This window comes from Dicentrarchus labrax, unplaced genomic scaffold (genome assembly GCF_905237075.1).
Source record: "Dicentrarchus labrax unplaced genomic scaffold, dlabrax2021, whole genome shotgun sequence".
Classification (NCBI taxonomy): Eukaryota; Metazoa; Chordata; class Actinopteri; family Moronidae; genus Dicentrarchus; species Dicentrarchus labrax.
Window position 1 is genome coordinate 24,179,327 of NW_026136719.1, and position 19,782 is coordinate 24,199,108.

Below are 19,782 nucleotides of genomic sequence, written 5' to 3' on the forward strand. Positions count from 1 at the left end.
ATATATTTGTAATTAATAGCCAATGCTTTAGTAATGCTGATCTAAGACAATGGTGCTTACTCGTCATGCTGTTCCAAGACACTTTGGTATCAAATTGAGTTCCTCTAAGTATGCATGCAAATATCTTTGGTGACCCTGACCATTACTCTAGTGCCACCATCAGGGCAACATTACCACTTGCAGACAAGACATTTAGACATATTACAGTCATATCTTTACTTATGTGGAACATCCATGATCTACAGGAGAGTTACATTTCCACTTTGAATGAACTTTCTACTAAAGGTAGAACAAACGTTGTACTTTTAGCCCCACTATTAGTAAAGAAAGAATTGTACAATTATCAGTACAGTTTGTTGATGTTACTGTAAGAAAAACCATAAAACGTGTACATGTAACAGGGTTATGTTATTGTTATATGTTATGTTACTCAGACTTGCTGTATGTACATAGTCTTGTTATAGTAAATGACTCTCCCTTCTTAGATTTTATGTCTAGTACAATATCTGTAGAAAAAACAACAACAACTTTTGACCCTGTTGTTCTTTTCACTGATGTGCATATCTCAATGATATATTCATATATGAAGATGGGGATTATGTGAATCACTGAAGCATTCTAGTCAAGCAGTAGCAACAAATTCCTATTTTGGACAGAAACTTATTACATTGATTATGTAGCTATGTATACAGTACATGTGTTTGAGAGGGTGTAATGTAGACACACAGACCCTGCCAACATTCACACATAGCAAGCTAGCAGAACCTGGCTGGCAGCACCCAGCTAAAACACCTGCTGACCTCTACTTTTCTGTCTCCCAGCTGACCTCCATCTGCTTCCTTTGTGTGACAGCGAGGGTGTGTGTGCAGTCAGAGCTTAGTGCAGAAAGGTTGACAAACTGATTGTGTGTGTATGTGTGTACATGACACACAGTCCATCCTATATGCGTATGCGCTGCCTTGCAGTGCCAGCTCAGTTATTAAAGTGGCACTGCCACAATGGATTCCTCTGATCAGGTATTACGCAGCCTCTGCGGCAGAATAACTGCAGGTCTTCTCTCGTAAAACAACCTCAGCTCAATATTCACAGTGTTTAAAACCCCTGCTCTGTCTATGACATAGACTGACCAGGTGAATCCATGTGATACCTTAAATCCCTCTGCAATTTCAGCCATCAAAACCACTTCTGCCATGAAGGTTAGGTGTAGATGAAACCTGTGATCTGTGCCATTTTCCAGTATTCAGCTCCAGAAGAAAATAACAGTGAGGTGCTGGGATCATTGTGGCTTCTCATATCAGTTATCTTCAATGCTTTAAACAGTCCCCTAGTGTTGCTCCTGGGATTTATGACAAGATGTTAAAATCTATATGTGCAAGCTGAACAAACTCCACCTCAGGCATTTACTGTATCAGTGGAGAAAATGACTTGACAGGCTGGCCAACACAAAAAAGGTATTTCTCATATTAGGAGATATTTCAAGAGGTTTCTTCTTTGCTGTTTTTGTAATGCATTTCCCAGAGACATTTTCTCTGTTATCGTGACCAGTACTGTGTTTTTCTGCTAATCAACATCATATTCTCTGTTAACTACAGTATGTGTTAAGGCATGGTTGCTATGGCAACTATACACTTTTTCACTATTCTACATTTTCACACCTACTGTTTCTGCTATATTGAAATATTTGTAGGCGATACCAACACAATACAATAGATTGTCTTTAACGCTAATTTGAAATTAAGCCATAATTCTAAATTTACACCTGAACATACATACAGCACATTTTGTATATGACTGCCTGCCAATGTTATTTTGATTTAATGTCAAGTTTTTTTTTGTTAAATGCAGTCTAACCTTAGTTTCAAAAGTGGAGCGCTCAGTGTCTTCTCCATTCTAAGAAGTGAAATATTGTTTTGTGCATTTGAATATATTATCTACAGGTAACTATGTTAATTACACATATGTAAATATTTTCCTCTGAGCTTAGAGAGGAGTGTAGGCTGGCAAGCGTTGCACTATTCATCAGAGAAAGCACCAAGGTTCTTATCAGGATTAAGGCTCGACAGCCAGGGTGCAATGTGTGGATTTAGAAGTCTTTGATGTGGCATGAATGTACAGTATGTTGTATCTGCAAAAGAGTGTGTGAATATGTGTGTCTTTATTTCTGCTTTGTATTTATGAGCACCTGCTGTAAAAAGTAATAAGAAATCCATCACACTCATTTAAATTCCCTGCTTCTTTAGCCCTGTGTAAGACTTGTGGACTGGAGTTCACACCTGGCATGAAGATAATAAGCCTTTATGATCAGATGAAACTTCACCACTCCCACATTTTATCTGCGGAAAACTGTAATCAAAAATAGATGTCTGCACACTGCCATAGAAAAAGGGTTTGTATGGCTATTTGCATACTGAATAGGAAGTACACAAAAAACTCAAAATAAGAAAGAAAAGGTTGGACAAAGAAGTGAAACGATGAAGAGTCACAGAGAGTGGCTAAGACACACACAGGGAGGAGTGGAGTGAGACAGGGAGAGGGAGAGCATGGGGAATTGCCTCGAGTAACTACAAGTTTCTGAGGTTTGTGATGCATTTACAACGTAACTGTTCTTTGCAGCTAATGATGCCTTTGTGTTCCCACAACAATGTAATGTTAACAAATGTGAACTCCTCTTTTATTTAGCTTGATGTTTTGGCTCTCCAGTCTTCTTCAAGATCAACAGATTTAGAAAGAGAAATACTGGAGCCAGAGTGTGCAACACTACACACTTCTCGTACTCTCAAGTCTACTTCCAGTGATCAGAACCTCACGACAACTCCTGCCTTACTTTCATATATTAACAAATGTGGACTGACAAAGCTAGGGGTGGCTGTGGCTCAGGAGGTAGAGTGGGTGTGCATTAATCAGAAAGTTGTCAGTTCAATCCCCAGCTCCTCCCGCTGTCCAAGTGTCCGTGAGCAAGATACTGAAACCCAAATTGCTCCCGATGCTGTGCATTGGTGTATGAATGAATTAGTTTACATTTGTGCTGGCCTTTGCCATTACTGAATATGTAGTGCACAGTGCTTTGAGTGGTGGGAAGACTAGAAATATAAGTGGAAGCTGCTACAGTCCATTTTACCATTTACAGTGCAGAATGTGACACGAGATGTGGCTGCCACCTCTATGGTTAAGGTTTGGTTTTATGGAATTAAAGCTTCGTGGTTAAGGTCAGGGGAAAATGATGGTCTTAGTTCAGTGAACTCAGTGTTTACTGTTAGTTTGCATGGCCACAAGACGTCATTTGCCAGGAAACAAAGACCCCCCTAGTTTTTTCTGTGCTAATAGCATGGCTCAAGGTATGGATGAGCTCCGTGGATTAAAATATTTCGGTTAAACACAGCTATACTGAATTTACTACTGAATATACTACTAATTTGCAAATGTTAGAATGTTAATATAGTGAACTGGTAAACATTATACCTGCTAAACATCAAGATGTTAGGGTTGTGACTGTGAGCATGTTAGCCTACTGACATTAGAATTTAACTCAAGTAAAGCCCCACAGAGCGGCTTCTCTTGTCAGGGTCTAATGTTCACCTGCTCTCTTGTCTTTGATCTATATTCTGTTTTTATCTGTGTTGCAATGATTCCTCTATTTTATCGTCATGATACTACATTTGTCTGATGATCCTATATGCTGCCATGCTATTTCCTCCAGTCCGTTCCTCCTACCTTCTCAGTCTTGGTCTTTGGTCTTTTTCCCATGGTCTTTTCTCTTTCGTCTCATATCCCTCTACTGTTTCTACTTCACTGGTTTCTTTTCTTTTCCGTCATGTCTTTTTTCCTTCTTACGCCATCACCATCCATCTCTCCTCCAGGGGATCCCGTAGAAATGTTTAATTGTTCTGAAATGTCTACAGTGAGCTGGACTAAATGACTCAGAAGCCATGTCAGCTGACATGAAAGTCTAATCCATTTTAGCTTCAGTTTGTTTGCAGCCATCCAAGGACTTTCTTTTGAAGGCAGTTGGAAGCATTCACAGGATCAGTTTTATTTTCTTATTCTTTGATAGCTAAAGGCTGTACATAGCTGAGCCCGTTACGATGTCAGATTAAAAGCAACCACTGCTGCCCAGGTCTTTTTTTATGCTTATTAAGATATTAGTGTGTGTGTGTGTGTGTGTGTGTGTGTGTGTGTGTGTGTGTGTGTGAGTCTCTGCTTGTGCTTTTCGAAGGAAGAAACTGTTCAAAGAAACTAAGGTGCTGTTTTTGTCCAGGACACCTGCAAGACATTTACTATATTATAGACTATCTTAGATGTTGCCATGCTGCCCTACAATTTAACATGCCCTCCTATGTGTGTCAAGAATTGTGGTTTCAGTTAATGTACGGTGTATGCTAACATGTATGCTTCTCATGTTTTAATCTGCATTACAGAACATGATAAGCACCGCCTATGCAAAAGTACTGAATACATGAATCTTCACTTCAAAGTCAAATGGTTCCATAATGAGTACGTCCGTGACCTGCCGGCCTTCAAGGGTGTTTCGCCTGAATATTCTCTGTAAGTGTCCTCTGATTTTCACACACACACACACACACACACTCACACACACACACACACACACACACACACACACACGTAGACACCCCCCCCCCCGAATATCCCTCATCAGTGCATCTGCATACTTTTGTTCATGCAGTAATGTATATGTCTTTAAATAGTAGTAGCAGAGACAAAGGGTTAAGATTGACTACCTCTGAGTTGAGAGAAACGTTGAAAAAGAAAAAATGTGTTCAGTTGCTTCGTGATTTAATTTTGTCGACAAATACAGATCATTGGTTTACTTTCAACGAGTGTCAACATTACACATGTCAGTGTTCATTTATGCCACTAATTATTGTCCATCTTTACCAGATTAGAAATAGTTTTTGTCATTGGCCAAACAAAATTACAAAAATCCTCATAATTATACAGAGATTGCGGAACTCTGTAGGAAACTGTTTTGTAGTCTGGTGGAAAAAAAAAATGTCTGCAGCAAATTTGTTTATTTGAATTACTATTTTCAAATAATTTTGAATACATTTGAAATCATATTTCAGTACCAAGGAGACGATTCCGTAATAGCCAACTATGTGAACAATACTTGTCAAATAATAATCTGTAAAACTGTCATGTTCGTATAATCTGTGCTGGCAAGATTTTAAAAAAGCTGATCATAAATGTTTTGGATGAGAAAGCAAATATATAGTCTATAAGCATGTTTTTGTTCTTCTTTTCACATATTCCTGTTTTCCATTGTGCATGTGTAATCATGTGCAGCAAAGCAGTGATAGCTGCAATATAAACACGTGTAATGCAAGTAGGGAACGCAGTGCCCTCTCCCATCCCGCCAGTCTATCAGAGTAATGACTCACCCTCCCCCTCTCCGACACTGTCACTCAAACACCATCTTTCGCAGGATTGATTCTTCTAGTGGCATACACATCATACAAACACACACATTTTCACACACACTATCTTTCTCTTCTGTCTGCCTGTCTTCCTTCGCTTTCTCTGTCGCCACGCCCACCTTATTTATTGGCTTTCATGCGGATGCCCTTAGCCAGAGTACAAAGCAGTTTTGGGGGGACATCCGTTGCTCTGAGGACAAGCTCAGGCACTATATTAAACAAGGAAATGGCAAAATGAAACAGAAAGAACAGCTTTATTATTCCACTAACAAATGTACTTCCTTACCCGACTCATCTGTCCCTGCCTGCCCTGTCCTTTGCTGTCCTCTGTCTGAGCCTTGCAGTCTAATCTGTCCGTCCACAAACTGAAACCTGATATCAGTGCCTGCATGAATTGCAGCCTTGGCCAACACCACACTGAAATCTGCTTGGTCTTTTCAGGATAACTTTTTGAGTTTAACACGATCAATTTTCATTGATTTCCCTTAAATACAATGGTTCCCCTAAAATAGATAAAAAGCCTCATATGGTAAAGCCTGACTCCTCTGGCGCTCCGGAGAGATGAGATGAACCACAATGCTAAAAAATACTTCCAACTGTGATTTGACCCATCAATGATAGAAGGCTTTTTGTTTTCTAGGTGGTTTGAGCCATTTGTCATTCAGTGGCTTGATGAGAATGAGGACGTTGCCATGGATTTCCTCAATGGAGCACTGGAAAGGGACAAGAAAGACGGAGTGAGTATAGCACTGAATTATTTCTCAATATGTAGCTTTATATTTAGCCAACCGATCCACTTAAGACTGCTGTCTTATTCACAAGGACACCCTGCTAACACCGGATTTACCTCTTAAGGAAGACAGTGTGGGGGATAAAGGAAATTTCACACTGTCAAAAACACTCCTCACCCTGAAACATCACAAATTTGATAAACATGATTTATTAGGCAGTAATGAGAGGAAATGTGTGTACGCTTCAAAAGACAATTTTGGCACAGGAAGTACTGCAATATATTGATGCACCTACGTGTGTATTTGTGTTCATATGTTTTATGACGTTTCGTGCAGCTAAACAAATAAAAGCATTACATAGCATTATACAGTTTGGTGAAGTTAAAATGTTGTTATGTTTTAAACTGAACAGTGAAGCATTTTATTGATGATTATTTGAATCTGCATAATTTGCCATGTCAATAGTACTGTAAATATATAACCTATAACCTCCATCGCTGTCTCTACCCTCATGTCCCCCTCTCTCTTTCTTGCAACAGTTCCAACAAACTTCAGAGCACGCCCTCTTTTCCTGTTCGGTGGTAGATGTGTTCACTCAACTAAACCAGAGTTTTGAGATTATCAAGAAGCTGGAGTGTCCAAACCCACAGGCTCTGGCTCACTTAATGTGCCGCTTTGCAAAGGTCAGGCTCTTTGGAAAAGCCCCACAGTGAACCCTGAATACTCCTGTGGGGAGTAATAACTCACAGTTAAAGAGTTTGCCATTGATCTAAGGAGACTCTGTGGTCTATTTATTCTGTTCGATATTATCTTGTTATTAGGTTGTGACTGCTTTGATTTTTTTCAGTGAAAAATTGAATAATAGAACAGCAAACCAACTATAATTATAAAACTGTCTCTCTCCCTCCCTATAGACTATCAACAAAGTTCTTCTGCAATATGCTGCAATCATATCCAAGGACTTTCCATTGTATTTGAGTAAGGAGAACGTGGTAAGTGCCCACTCAAAGCCTGTAAATGTTAATAGCAAAGGTTACATTGAGTTTTTTTTTTTGGTTGAAATGCAAATATGTTAAGTCAGATGGTGTGTCATGATGACTGTCCCTAACTGCCTTTTGCATGGAGACCAGGTGGAAAACGTTTCAGATAGCAGCACAGTCTGTTCTACGCTAAGCCCTGCCCCGTCTTCTGTAACGCACTTAACAAAGTGTCTCTATTAAACAAGATGCAATTATTCATCTCGCAGCCCTCCGCTGATAGGGAAAAGTCATTGGTATTTTCTGGGCTCTCTGTCCATTGTTTAATGTGACGGATGACTAAATGCGGAGCCTTCAGAGTGGCCCAATTATCTACAGTAGTCTTTGAAGTTGAAGTGAGTGATAACATACAGGGTATGAGCGAAGGAGGCAGATGTTTCTTTACAGTGTTGACAGGCTCATTACAATTGACCCAGAGAAAACATGAAATTCCCTCCTCGAGACAGGGCTGAGCAGACAGATGATGGAAAAAGGATATAAGAGGCAGATGGAGTTGAAGAGTGTCAGGATAACATAATAATGAACCTAATCACTAATTTGTTATACTGTCACATATACACTATATTACCTAAATCATAGCTATTTTTAGCAGGAGCGTGTGTGTTGGCTTTAACACCAAAACAAACTTACTTTAAAAGAGAGCAATAGACCCCTTACATCAAATCAATGTCTACTTTTGATCCCCACATCAGTGGTCAGCATATCAGTTCAGTTCAGCTTCTTTTTGCTTGAAGGATTTTCAAAAGCCTAAGGGGGTTCAGAGTATACAGTATTTGACATAAATAATAATAAAAAAAAGTTTTTTATAAGCAAAGATTTCAGTAATCATTTTGTGTACCCTAGATTTATCTTTGGACTCCTTGTGGCATCCCCAGCTTGGGAACCACTGATCTAGAGGACCTGCGGTTGCAAAGATATAGTAGTTCAGATATTAATGCAATTCATGATATTGATCAAATTTGCAGAGATTTGCTAGCCTAGCATTCCATATTCAAACATCATTGCCCCATTGAATACTGTAAATCAATAAATCAGCCCCTGTGCAATAGCTGTCTTTTTTTTCTCTCTTTTTTATCTGCAGTCCTGACTAATATCATAACAGCCCCTGGCATTTAACTGATAGATTACAATATATCCAGTGTAAGTGTTAGTGGAACAAATCCTTTATTCTATATTTTTCACCCTCTCTCGAGCTAAAAAATATGCAGCTGAGGGAAATCTCCATTGCTTTTATTCAGATTTAGAATATCTAATCACTCCCCTACACATATGCTCATAAATCTAGTAGAGAGCAAGCCATTATATGTTACCACAGAGACACTATTGCCTGCTTTGTGGATTCAAAGACACCAATCATCCTTCTCCTGTGGGGCACAGAATGATCATTTTAGTACTATCCATTACCACTATCATAATTTTTAGGGTGTTGTATGTTTGTCAGTTGAAGTTTTGGGCAGATAATGCCCATAATTTGTGACTGGCTGAAAACTCTGAAGAATTACTCACAGTCTCCATAAAAAGCAGTGAGATTAATGTCTGTCATCTGTTAAACTTGTTGTGGAGCTGAGAATCGATAATGCCTGACATATTCAGTGCAGACATTTCTCTCCCTCTTGTATTATGTATTGCGTTTCCCCGCTGACTGTCGATGTCGTGCAGAAACCTTGCATCTTTGTATAGATGATGTGTCAGGAAATCAAAACTGATGGATTTGACTGTTCTTACCCATTTGACGCTCTACAGTGTGTTTTCAATTATATGGGCCAGTCTCAAGCTCACAGATTTTTACAGTACCATGTCAGTAGCTGTAACAATTAAAACATTGTTGTCACATGTAGAATCAAACCACTGTACTGTACAAAACAATCAGTTGTATTAATTGTTGTACTTTTGCAGCCCTGCATCCTCCTCAACAACATTCAGCAGCTCCGTGTCCAGCTGGAGAAGATGTTTGAGTCCATGGGTGGCAAACAGGTCTGTGCCTACCTAAGTGTATCTGTCTGCTATGTCTGTGTGAAGTTTTGAGGCATTCACATTCATTCATGTGAAATTTTCTATCCTCTTTTGGCATATAATGTATTTTTATTAAACAATATTGAATTAATCTGCGTCCTTGGGCTGGAAAGTCAAACCACAAGGTTACCTAAAGAACACCATGCCCGGGGCTTCAGAGGATTCAGTGTCTTGCTAAAGGACTCTTTGGTGGTACCAATTAATACGGAGGCTTAAACCTCCATCTTTAGATCAGTGCCCTGCTGTGAAATAAATGCTGTGTCATGATTATGTAAATGATCATTTCAGATGACATTTATATGAAATGAAAGTGAATTGACCTCAGAAATGATGTGCTGTAATCCTTCCCGCAGTCCTATACTTAACCATCTAATAGACTAATCTGACATGAAGTTCAGTTTGCTAGTATCACCTTCTCAACTTCCTCTACTACAGTTCCTCAATAACTTCCTTTGTACCCCATCATTTTTTCCCCACCTCCAATTCCCCCCCCCGTGTATAACATGTGTTGCCTTTTTGTAAATAATGAGTTAAAACCCTATAAATCTGTGTTGGGGTTGACTTGTTCCCTGTCGACTCGTCAGTCTGTCAGTCTAACCTGAGAAGCAGCAGCCACGGCTTCTTATGACTTACACGCATGTTTCTCTCCAGTATCTAACGCCTGTCTTGCCTTGCGTTTTGTCTCCTGTCGTTGTGTCTTCTGTTTTCCCCCCCATTTCCTTTCTGTGCTCTCTCTCTCTGTCTCCAGGAGGAGGGGGTTGTGTCCTTCTGTAAGGTGTGTGCAATAGGACTCGTCAACACCCCTTCCCACCATTAACCGAATGATACGAAAAAAGCACGCCCCCTCCCCCCTATGCCTCCCCGCCACCCCTCACGCTCCTATGCTTCTCACCCCACCCCCCCAACCCCTCCAGCAGCATGTGCCACAGAGCATACGGAATCTGAATTACCCATCACGCCTCTGGACAGGCTGCTCAAGCTCACCATCCCAGGCGCTCTGGGGATAGTGGCTCAACCCACCCGATCCCATCTTTATTTTTAGCTTGCTTTTTTTTCTTGTCCACCACTTTTCTATCCATGGCTAATTTAGAAGAACGATATTTATTTTAGTTTGTAGTTCCCCCTTTTTTTTCTTGATGCAAAGAGCGGAGTCAGATGCTCACCAAGTCGCTGGCTATGGTTTTGATCATCTCTATCCATTCCCCAGGCTGCAGCCACAAAATGCTTCAGACAGGATTTTTCCAGACCGTGTTTAATGAGCTTCTCAAACACTTACAAATCTTTCCAGCTGTGCCTTCAGCTGAGGTGCTCCTACCTTCCCACCAGTTAGCAGATCGAGACCTGGATCACTCCCAGGCCATTATTGTTTGAAGAATAATGACATCAGAAGTCTTTACATCCCTTCAGAAAGTAGAATTATGAGTATTCATTGTTAATGGACAACTAAGTTCATCTGTAAGGGCTGTAAGTAATTTTTATTAAATACTAATTATACAGCCAAGGTGTATTTCAGGTGAAAGTTTTCCATTAGTTTCCTCTCAGCACAGTAGCCTATTTGTTACGGAATAGTTCCCTATCAGCAATTAACTCCCAGAGAGCCAATGTAATTACCAAGAGTTGTTATCATAGCATTACCAATAACAGAGATTAGCAATAATCTCTTACAGTGCCCACATTTATGGAATAATCATGGACTAACTCCCCAGACTGGTATCAGGCTTTATTTTGGGTGTCGGCCCTGTTTTTCCTTGTTTTCTCACTTTAGAGATGGTGGTTTATTAAACCTTTATTTACTTGCCACTGTTTAGGACAATGTATGTTTCAGAATAACAGCCTGCCAGTGAGTAGATATTGTATTGTTGAAACAGGCAAAGGGAAGCAAAGCTGGGCTGCTGTTGATAGGCCGTCAGCCAGGGGAGAGTTTGTACACTCTGGATGTTCATTAGTGTTGAGTGAAACTAGCTGCCATGGAGGAGCCAGGTGCTCCATAGATTCCAAAATTGATGTTTCCATTGCATAAAGTTTAATTACCATATTGAAAAGTACAATATGTGCATAAGAATTTTGTTGGGTGTATATTGACAACTTAAGTTTCTGGGTATGAAAGACATTACACACCAGATCTATTCATAGTAGTCAGTATGCATTTATGTAAATACCTTTCAGCATTTTATTCTCAACATTATGTCCCATTTCTGGGAGAATCCAAGACTTTATCTTTAACCTGACATTTCAGAAGCTGAATCTTTGATATTTTCAAATGACAAGACCGCCATACTTGGTGAGTCAAAGGAATGTCTGCGGCTACCTTTCAATTGGGGCCTGTCTGACAGGATTGCAGTCTTCAGGTAGAAATTTGACTCAAGCATCGGGGACCACAGAGAGTCAGAATGGAATTTTCTTCCCACGTGAGGTGACAGGTGTCTTGGTTTATCTAACAGCCAGGTGAATTTCCTGTGCCAGCATTCCCATTAAGACTCGGTGTTCTTGAAAAAAACAGAGAATCTCAATTTCAGAGACTGCCAGGCTGAAGATTAGAGCCCCAGTCTAAAACTTTCCCCAGGCCAAGGGGAACTGATAAAAGACCAAGGCCTACAGTATTTTTCTGCTATCACTTGAAAAGATGTTATCCGTTACTCAGACAGTAAAATAACAACTCCAACCTCTATGGGCAATTTTCTCTGTGACAGAAAAATCTTGCATGCTGCAATCCTTTTCATTGAGGTGACAGCAGGCTGAACGTATACGCATGTGAACACACACACATACATATAAATCTATCCCATCTGCAGAATAACAATGTTTATAAAAAGGTGTAGTTTACACATCCGCTGCCCAGCTGAGCCATCCGGCATTACAATGTGTGAGATGAGCGGCTCCATGGCTAAGCTTATCGGGTCTAATATGACGATCTGTAATGCATGTGGTGCGGTGCCTGGCCTCACACATCCATCTCAGGCACTGAGCCTCAGCGACGTGTTCTCCACTCCCATCCAAAACATCAATATTTGGACATTTGTATGTGGCGAATCTAATTCATAAGCACTCAGACAAACAGTGACACAGATGCACTCATATATGCAGTTACTGACACATAAATGTACTAACAGACACACACAGCACAGCACAAATCCAATATCCATCCATGCATTTTCTCAGAACATGCCCAATACCACAGATGAACACAAACATGCACAACCATCACATGCACATGCATAAATATGGCTCCACAGAAACACAATTCATGCCATGCATGGGTACATACATGCTGTGAATCAATTTTGCAAATGTGTTTGTGTGGGAAGGTATTGGAAAGTGTTCATTGCAAGTCTGATTTGTCAGTATACCATACTGTAGATATTTAGGCACATGGTAGATGGGTTTAAGAGGCTTATTGCAAAGTATAGTCACCGACTTCTGTATGACAAAATGTAGAAAAGTTGCACTCTCAGTTTTCATAGCCAAAAAACAAATTACCAATATATTCCCCTGCAGCAACCATTTTCTTCCTGAACATAAAAAGTCAGTCAGAGGAATTCAAGTATCGGAACATCTGGATTTATGTCTAAATGACAGTAAGCTTTATTCCCCTGAGATGTTACAATGTCGAGGCTGCCTGACAGCATACTGTCTCCACCGAAACTTGCGTAGTAGTGCATAAAAATTTTCCCTTTTGTGAGACCACTAGCTGGCTGCTTCTTTGCTGACACCATGTCTCATGACTCGGCAAGCAGTCATCATTGCAACGCTCGGAGGTGAGCCGTCCATTTGTATTCAGATCATCGCTTGGCACAGATGGCAGGCAGAGTGAGTGGGAGGCCACCAGCGAGGCAGGTTATTCCTCTGTGCCTGCCGTCCCCCCCAAACCCCCCAACGCTCCCACCCCAGTTGAGGCAGAAATTCAGAGGTCTAGTCAGTGTGGGGATAGTGTATGGAGTGTAATGATGTAGTAACTGTCTGTCTTCCACTGACAGCTGGATGCAGAGGCCAGTGATCTGCTAAAGGAGCTGCAGAATAAACTCAACACGGTGCTGGATGAGCTCAGCGGAGTATTTGGCTCCAGGTGAGCATTAGTGGGACTCAATGTGTGGGATCATTTTCATTAAGGTTAATGTCTCCATTCATGTCTTGTTCTGTCAAAGAAATTGTACTACACGACTGCTTAGTTATTGACAGCCATGCACTCAAAATATAATTGACTGGAGCCCTTGCTGTGCACCATGCTTAGCAAACACAGCAAGTTGCTAAACATTTCAGCTATAACAAAGGACACCCCTGCTCTAAACACCTTTTCAATCATCTAATAGGACCAGCAAGAGTGAGCTAGCACCCTCTTAACGTTGCCTCACTGCTACAGCCTGAAATATGGACGCAGTAGCAAAGGATTTTAAGGATTGTTGTTTTTCATCACACAGTTTCAAACCTGTGATCGAGGACTGTGTGAAGCAGATGAACCAGGAGCTGGTTCAGATGAAAGGTTCGGCCAAAGGGAGCAACGCTGCCATGGATGCAGAGACTGTCCTCCGGCCTCTTATGGACCTTCTGGATAAAAAGTGGGTATATACTAAATGAAAATCACAGTTTAACCTTAAAACATGTAAGGCGGTTTTGTACTTTGGTCTTCAATAAGTGCCACCCTCTTTTGCAAACCAACCAAAGACATTAATTCAAAAGTCAATAGGTTCAGGCATCCACCGCCATAAAGTTTTGGCCTTAAGGTTACATCAGAATAGGATTTCGCCAGGGGACATGTACTCGCCTGGTGTGATGAAAAGCAGATGGGACAGAAAGTAGCTTGGCCAGTGGGCTACCAACCAGCAGTCCACAAAGTTGTAAATTATACTTATTAATCAAGGGAGTTGTTGTTCACCGTCATTGCAGTCAGCTTCTACCGGTTAGGATTCCTTCAGCATTCATTCAGGAGCCGAATTATCTGCAGAGTTCTCCTTCCCTCCAAAATAAACAAATCCAGTGATTAAAACCAGTAAAAACAGCAAATAAAGATAAAAGTCAGTGTTTCTCTAATGCCGTTCATTGGACAAAGGACGTCCCGAAGGGGCTGCGAGCCGAGCTGCCGATAATATTTTCTCAACTTGGACGTCACGAAGGGGCTGCGAGCCGAGCTGCCGATAATGTTTGCTCAACTTGTTTCTTTGATAAGACGTCCAATAAATAAAATCCTTTATTTGGTTAAATTATATATTTAAAAACCACTATTTAAAAATCTAAAGAGCATATTGCATTTTGTAAAAATGTTGCCTAAAATTAGATAAAAAGTCAATTTATGAACATCTGTTTGACAGCAACAACAATGACACATGCAAAAGGGGGATATGACCCTATTGATAGGTGACTGATAAAACGCACCGTTACCTGAATAAAATTACAGATTTCTGTGGGTTTCAACATCATTGGAAACATGTGGGATAATATTAGTACATAACTCAACAAAATATGTAACATAGGTCTAGTGTTTTTAGACATTTAAATGCCCAGGTGTCTTCAAACTAAAGACCGTGTTCTTGTTTGATAAGGTGGACTATCCAACTAGACAAATAGGACAACTCCTGTGAGACCCTAGCCACTGCATGTCAATTGATTTTGGTTATTTGATTAATAGTAAAGAGTTAGGGACCACTTAAGTACCACTAAAGGACAATATCAACTATGGCAAGTCCTGCATTGCTACCTGATGTTGGTCCTGTCTTATAGAGGGCTCATGTGGCAAAATATAGTTTTAAGAACTTTATTGTTTAAGTTGAAGCAACAGGTACTTATAAGCAGCAACAGCAAAATATTTTCCCTCGGGTTCCTAACAGGTTAATCCAGCCATGTGTACCGGTCAAGGATCAGCTTCATGTTCAACCTAAGGGACTTGACAGAAAGTTTTGTACAATAAAATGTAGAATAGACATCCTTTTCTCTACAACTTCTCTGTCACGGTTGCTCAAACGTTGCTCTATTCACTATTTCTGTGTGTGTTTATTTTTGCCCCTTCCAATATTATTATTATAGATGGCTCTCTGAATGGGCAAGTAAGCCATTATAACAATAATGTTTCTGAACAAATTAGTTTTTATATTGTACAGACAAATGAATAGAACATTTCTTGTATTTGCCAGTTATCTCAAAAGTGTCACTGGTGTTCGACAGATCAGTAACTAACAAATAACACAGAGCACAAAGGTTTTGTGCACAGCAGGACTACATACTGAATGATTGAAGGAGTTTTTTTGGTTCCATTTTTATTTTTGATTCCATTTTATTTCCGTTTCTAATTCCAATTTAGTTTTGCTAAATTAATAAAAAATAAAATTGCTTCAGCGGTATAATAATCACTACCATTTTACATTTGTTTTCAGTAAAAAAAAAAAAAAGAAAAAAGCACCAACAGCATTATCTGTGAATGTCTATTAACTCAACCCAGGAACTGTATTTACTTCTGTGGCATTCTTGAAAGGCACATAGCGATGATATGGTTCGGCTGAGCTCTGGGAATTGCTCTCAACCATTTGTCAAAGAAACATTGAGGCCAATGGGGTATTACAGGGAATCCTCTTAATGATATGGAAATGCCAAATCCTTCTTCCTGTCTCTGAGACCCTGCTTGCACAATAGGTTGAGATTAAAGCATAAAGCTGCTGCATTTATTCTGTGAATCGCAGGTGTTGTTCTTTATTAATCATATTATTTATGAGGACGTCATCACTTCAGCCTTAAGCCGTGTTGGCTCAGTGTGAGACCCGTGATTCTCACTGTTGACCTGACAAATGCTCTTCTTTTGCCGCTTTACAGTTTGATGTTATTTGCCAAGATTTGTGAGAAGACTGTGCTGAAACGAGTCCTCAAAGAGCTTTGGAAAATTGTGCTGAACACCATCGAGAGAACAATTGTTCTGCCTCCACTGAATGACCAGAGTGTGAGTTTGATTAATTATCTGTCTCTTTCCCTTTTCTGTTACTCTTTTCATCTCTCAGCCTGCCCTACACCTCCCTCCTCTTTCCACCTGTCTCTCTCTCATTTCCTCCATCTGTTCAGCTCTCTATCTCACAACACAAATTACTGTACAGGAGATGAAACAACATGGCACCTCTAAATCTTCACACACATGGAGTGATTTTTTCATACTGTTAATCCTTCTGTAAGAGCTGGGTAAACATTTTTATTTACTGTTGTTTTGTTGTCGTCGGTGAAAACGTAAAAGTGCAGTTAAGGCCATCATATCAGGCAGTTTTTAAACAATTTCCTTTATCTGCCACTTGTGCACCTTTAAAACACAGTGACAGTAATGAGCTCACATTTCAAATGTTGCACTTTCATCTTCTTTTGCTTAGTTTGCTCATATAATTATTTGTTTTATATTTATCTATTGAGTGTTTACAACTTTATTTTCCTTGTGTATTTTGCCATAATGGAAAAATATCCATCTTTCTAACAGCAAGGAGCTCAGATGATCTTCAATGCTGCCAAGGACTTGGGACAGCTGTCCAAATTGAAGGTAATTTTTAGATGAACACAACGCGGGTGTTGCTAAGCACACAGAATCAATATGTGTACACATTATATTGTCCGATTCCAAAGGGATTCCTCAAAGCTTAGCCTACTCATTGTCATCTCAGTAAAACATGCATTATACATATAAATATACAAATAGACTGAGATCTCTAATTATGGTGGGCATGCATTATGGAATATATTGTGAACAGTACATCTGACATCATAGATAATACAATACACAGATGAAATGTACTACAAGAAACTCACTACAGAGCATATTCATCCATATTAAAACATTTAAAATAAAGTATTTTATGTAGCTTGCCTGATATAATTAAATTTGAATATGAATAACATCATAACAAGCCAAGAAAAATATAAAATAGCTGTTCATTTTTCTCTCATCCACACTCACCCAAAATTGTTTGGATGGAAATATACCAGTAGAGTCAGTTAGCAGCAGCAACCAATTGTGTACTTGGATTTACTTTACCTACAAATTTGGATAGATGGATTATGTCGATCATGTAAACTACTGTAGGCTTGCAGTGCATCAGTGCAACACTATAGCCAGGCTGGTTTCTAATTGCCGATGTGACCGGAGGATGTTTAATCCCTCGAGCTCTGTGTAGTGAGGCGTTGGAATCTATCAGTGGTTGCACTGTAGTTTCACTAACAGCTGTGGTATGACAGTAGCTCAGAGTGATATTTTAGCTCAGTCATACAGGGGATGCGAACTTAATGTGTGTTTATCTTCATTTGTATGGGTATGTTTAACAGCTAGGTGTGTGTTGTGTGTGTCAGATGTCCTTTGAGGGAACTTGGGTACTGTACATCAGTACACAGATGTTTCTGTCTGTTCTGTCTGCTGTATCATCCTCTTGTTATTTGTGATTTTGGATACTTTCTGTCATGTAGTCCAGTATGTGTATATTCTCCAGAGTGAATTTTTTTTTTTGTCAAATTAATTGTGAGACATGCTAGGTTGTTAAGTTAAAATTAGTTACATTCTTGTTGTTAATCCATGTGCGTAGCCTAATTCACTTCAGGAGCTAATATGCAAAATGAATACCTCTTAAATGAATATGTAAGTACATAGACCCTTGGTGCATGTAATGGCATGGATTCATTGAAACAGCAGAGTTATTAGGGCTGATATGTTGTTTGTCTGAAACAAATAATGGTCTGTGCAGGACAGCTTTGACAGTCATGTCCTTTGACCTTTACAAATCCCAGGATCATTTCAGAGCTGCACTTATCTGCCCAAGCAAATGTGTTATGTAGAAGGATTTGTTGTTGTTGTATCTTCTTTCCCTCCTAAATATGGTAGCAAGATTTATTTATTTTATAGAAAATAAAATTCTGCACTTTTTAATATTGGAAATCAAGAGGGAAAATTCTATGTGAGCAATACAAATTCACTGATTCCAAATAACATAAAATAACAAGCACAGTGTCCATACATCTGCATCATGGGGTTGTCATTAGAGATAAATATTTCTTCCTGCATGCAGCCTTTAATTATTTTGGGGCTTACCATCACATTGTTTTCAAAGGTTGGCGAGATTACTGGAATTGAGTCAATACAAATCAAGAGGGCCCAGTGAAATTTTGGCATAAGAAACAGACAGCATCTTAACACAGATGTTGATGAAAGTATTTTCATCTCACACCAGCTCTTTAGAATCTGTTTAAAACAGATTTGTGGTAGATTAAATCTATATCATATTCTGAATACAAAAGACCTATCACTGTGTTCCATCTGCAGCCTGTAATTTGAGGGATGGAATGTGCATTAACACAGCGCTGCACATTGTACACGCCTCTTATAGTGTGGTTATGCAAAGGTTGCCAGACTTTTGTGCTTTTGCGAAGTGGGGCATGACACATTAAACTGTGTAGATCAGGACCAATGTTTGTAGCAAGGTTTGCGTCTGTGATACAGTTTCCTCACAGCACCATTTTGTTAAAACATTAATGCCATTTTTTCTATGCTCTATGGGAAACACCTGGGAAATAAGGCAGTGCCATAAGTGATTTGCTGTCATCAATTCACAAATCATGAAAACTTCTATTTGAATTGACAAAAAACATTTTTCTTGATTAAAATAGATTTTTAGAGCTGGTGTAAGACAGCAAGGTTCAACTTTATCAGACACTCCACAGTTTAAATGACTGCAATGGGGGCTGTTCTGTAAACAACAAACGCTCAATCACGAGTACCTTGGCTCATCCAAGGTCATTAACATTATGTTGTAAAAACATCTTGACTTTATCTGATATCCCTCTAGGAGCATGTCATTCGAGAGGAAGCCAGAAGTCTGACTCCACGACAGTGTGCAGCCATGGACCTTGTGCTTCCCACCATCAAGGTGAGTTTTATGTTGATTATACTGTTGCAGAAGAGACACTTGGATGGCTAAACCTGACCTTTAAAAAAGTCAGGAGAGCCACATAAGGCCTATCAGAACAGAGATTTGCAAACAGACTTTAATGAGAATTTTGAAAATCAACAAAGCTGTAAACTGGGAGGCCAGGACGTGTGCTTGGGACGTTATGGGCTAGAACTTTGTTGATCCACCTGTTATGATTTATCTAGGCAGGTTTAAGCAGAAATCTAAAGTTTGGCAGACATATGCCGTAATGTAATTTTACTGGGAGAGTAGAAATGTCGTTTGGATATTCACAAGCTGGAAAAAGTGTATTTACAGTAATGTTATATCTCAAATGGGAAAAATCTAAACTAATTTCAATGTCATCATGGAGAATATTTAATCTTCACAGTCACCTGACAACAGCGAAAGAGCCTGATAACGGGGGCTGGTATGCATTTTTCTAAATCCCCACTTTTTGACAGTGCTTCTATCTCCTTGATTTTTCTTAATGAAAAACAATGTATTTGCAAAAGGGTAATGCACCCCAATTCGAAGTTCTTTTTAACATGCTTGAAAATTACCATTGTAGTTTTAAAAAACACATGACAAAATTAAGCTTGAAATGCAGCGCTGTTAATTTACTACCATATGACTGTTTGTTGTAAAGGCATATGAGACAATTTCAAGACCAAGCCTC

The 19,782-nt window shown here is 39.6% G+C and overlaps 1 protein-coding gene across 3 annotated transcripts in view; it reads left to right on the plus strand.

The window, feature by feature from the left end:
• LOC127351190 (protein unc-13 homolog C) overlaps nucleotides 1-19,782 on the plus strand; it is a 100,359-nt gene that overhangs the window by 70,925 nt on the left and 9,652 nt on the right. For 2 of the 3 annotated variants that reach the window (XM_051378487.1, XM_051378488.1), the window contains exons 19-29: nucleotides 4,416-4,542; nucleotides 6,073-6,169; nucleotides 6,703-6,846; nucleotides 7,078-7,155; nucleotides 9,097-9,174; nucleotides 9,962-9,988; nucleotides 13,188-13,276; nucleotides 13,629-13,766; nucleotides 16,009-16,132; nucleotides 16,652-16,711; nucleotides 19,002-19,082. In XM_051378487.1, the coding sequence (XP_051234447.1) occupies nucleotides 4,416-4,542; nucleotides 6,073-6,169; nucleotides 6,703-6,846; nucleotides 7,078-7,155; nucleotides 9,097-9,174; nucleotides 9,962-9,988; nucleotides 13,188-13,276; nucleotides 13,629-13,766; nucleotides 16,009-16,132; nucleotides 16,652-16,711; nucleotides 19,002-19,082 (1,043 nt within the window). The remainder of the gene's footprint in view (nucleotides 1-4,415; nucleotides 4,543-6,072; nucleotides 6,170-6,702; nucleotides 6,847-7,077; nucleotides 7,156-9,096; nucleotides 9,175-9,961; nucleotides 9,989-13,187; nucleotides 13,277-13,628; nucleotides 13,767-16,008; nucleotides 16,133-16,651; nucleotides 16,712-19,001; nucleotides 19,083-19,782) is intronic. The other variant, XM_051378489.1, reaches the window with a different exon arrangement.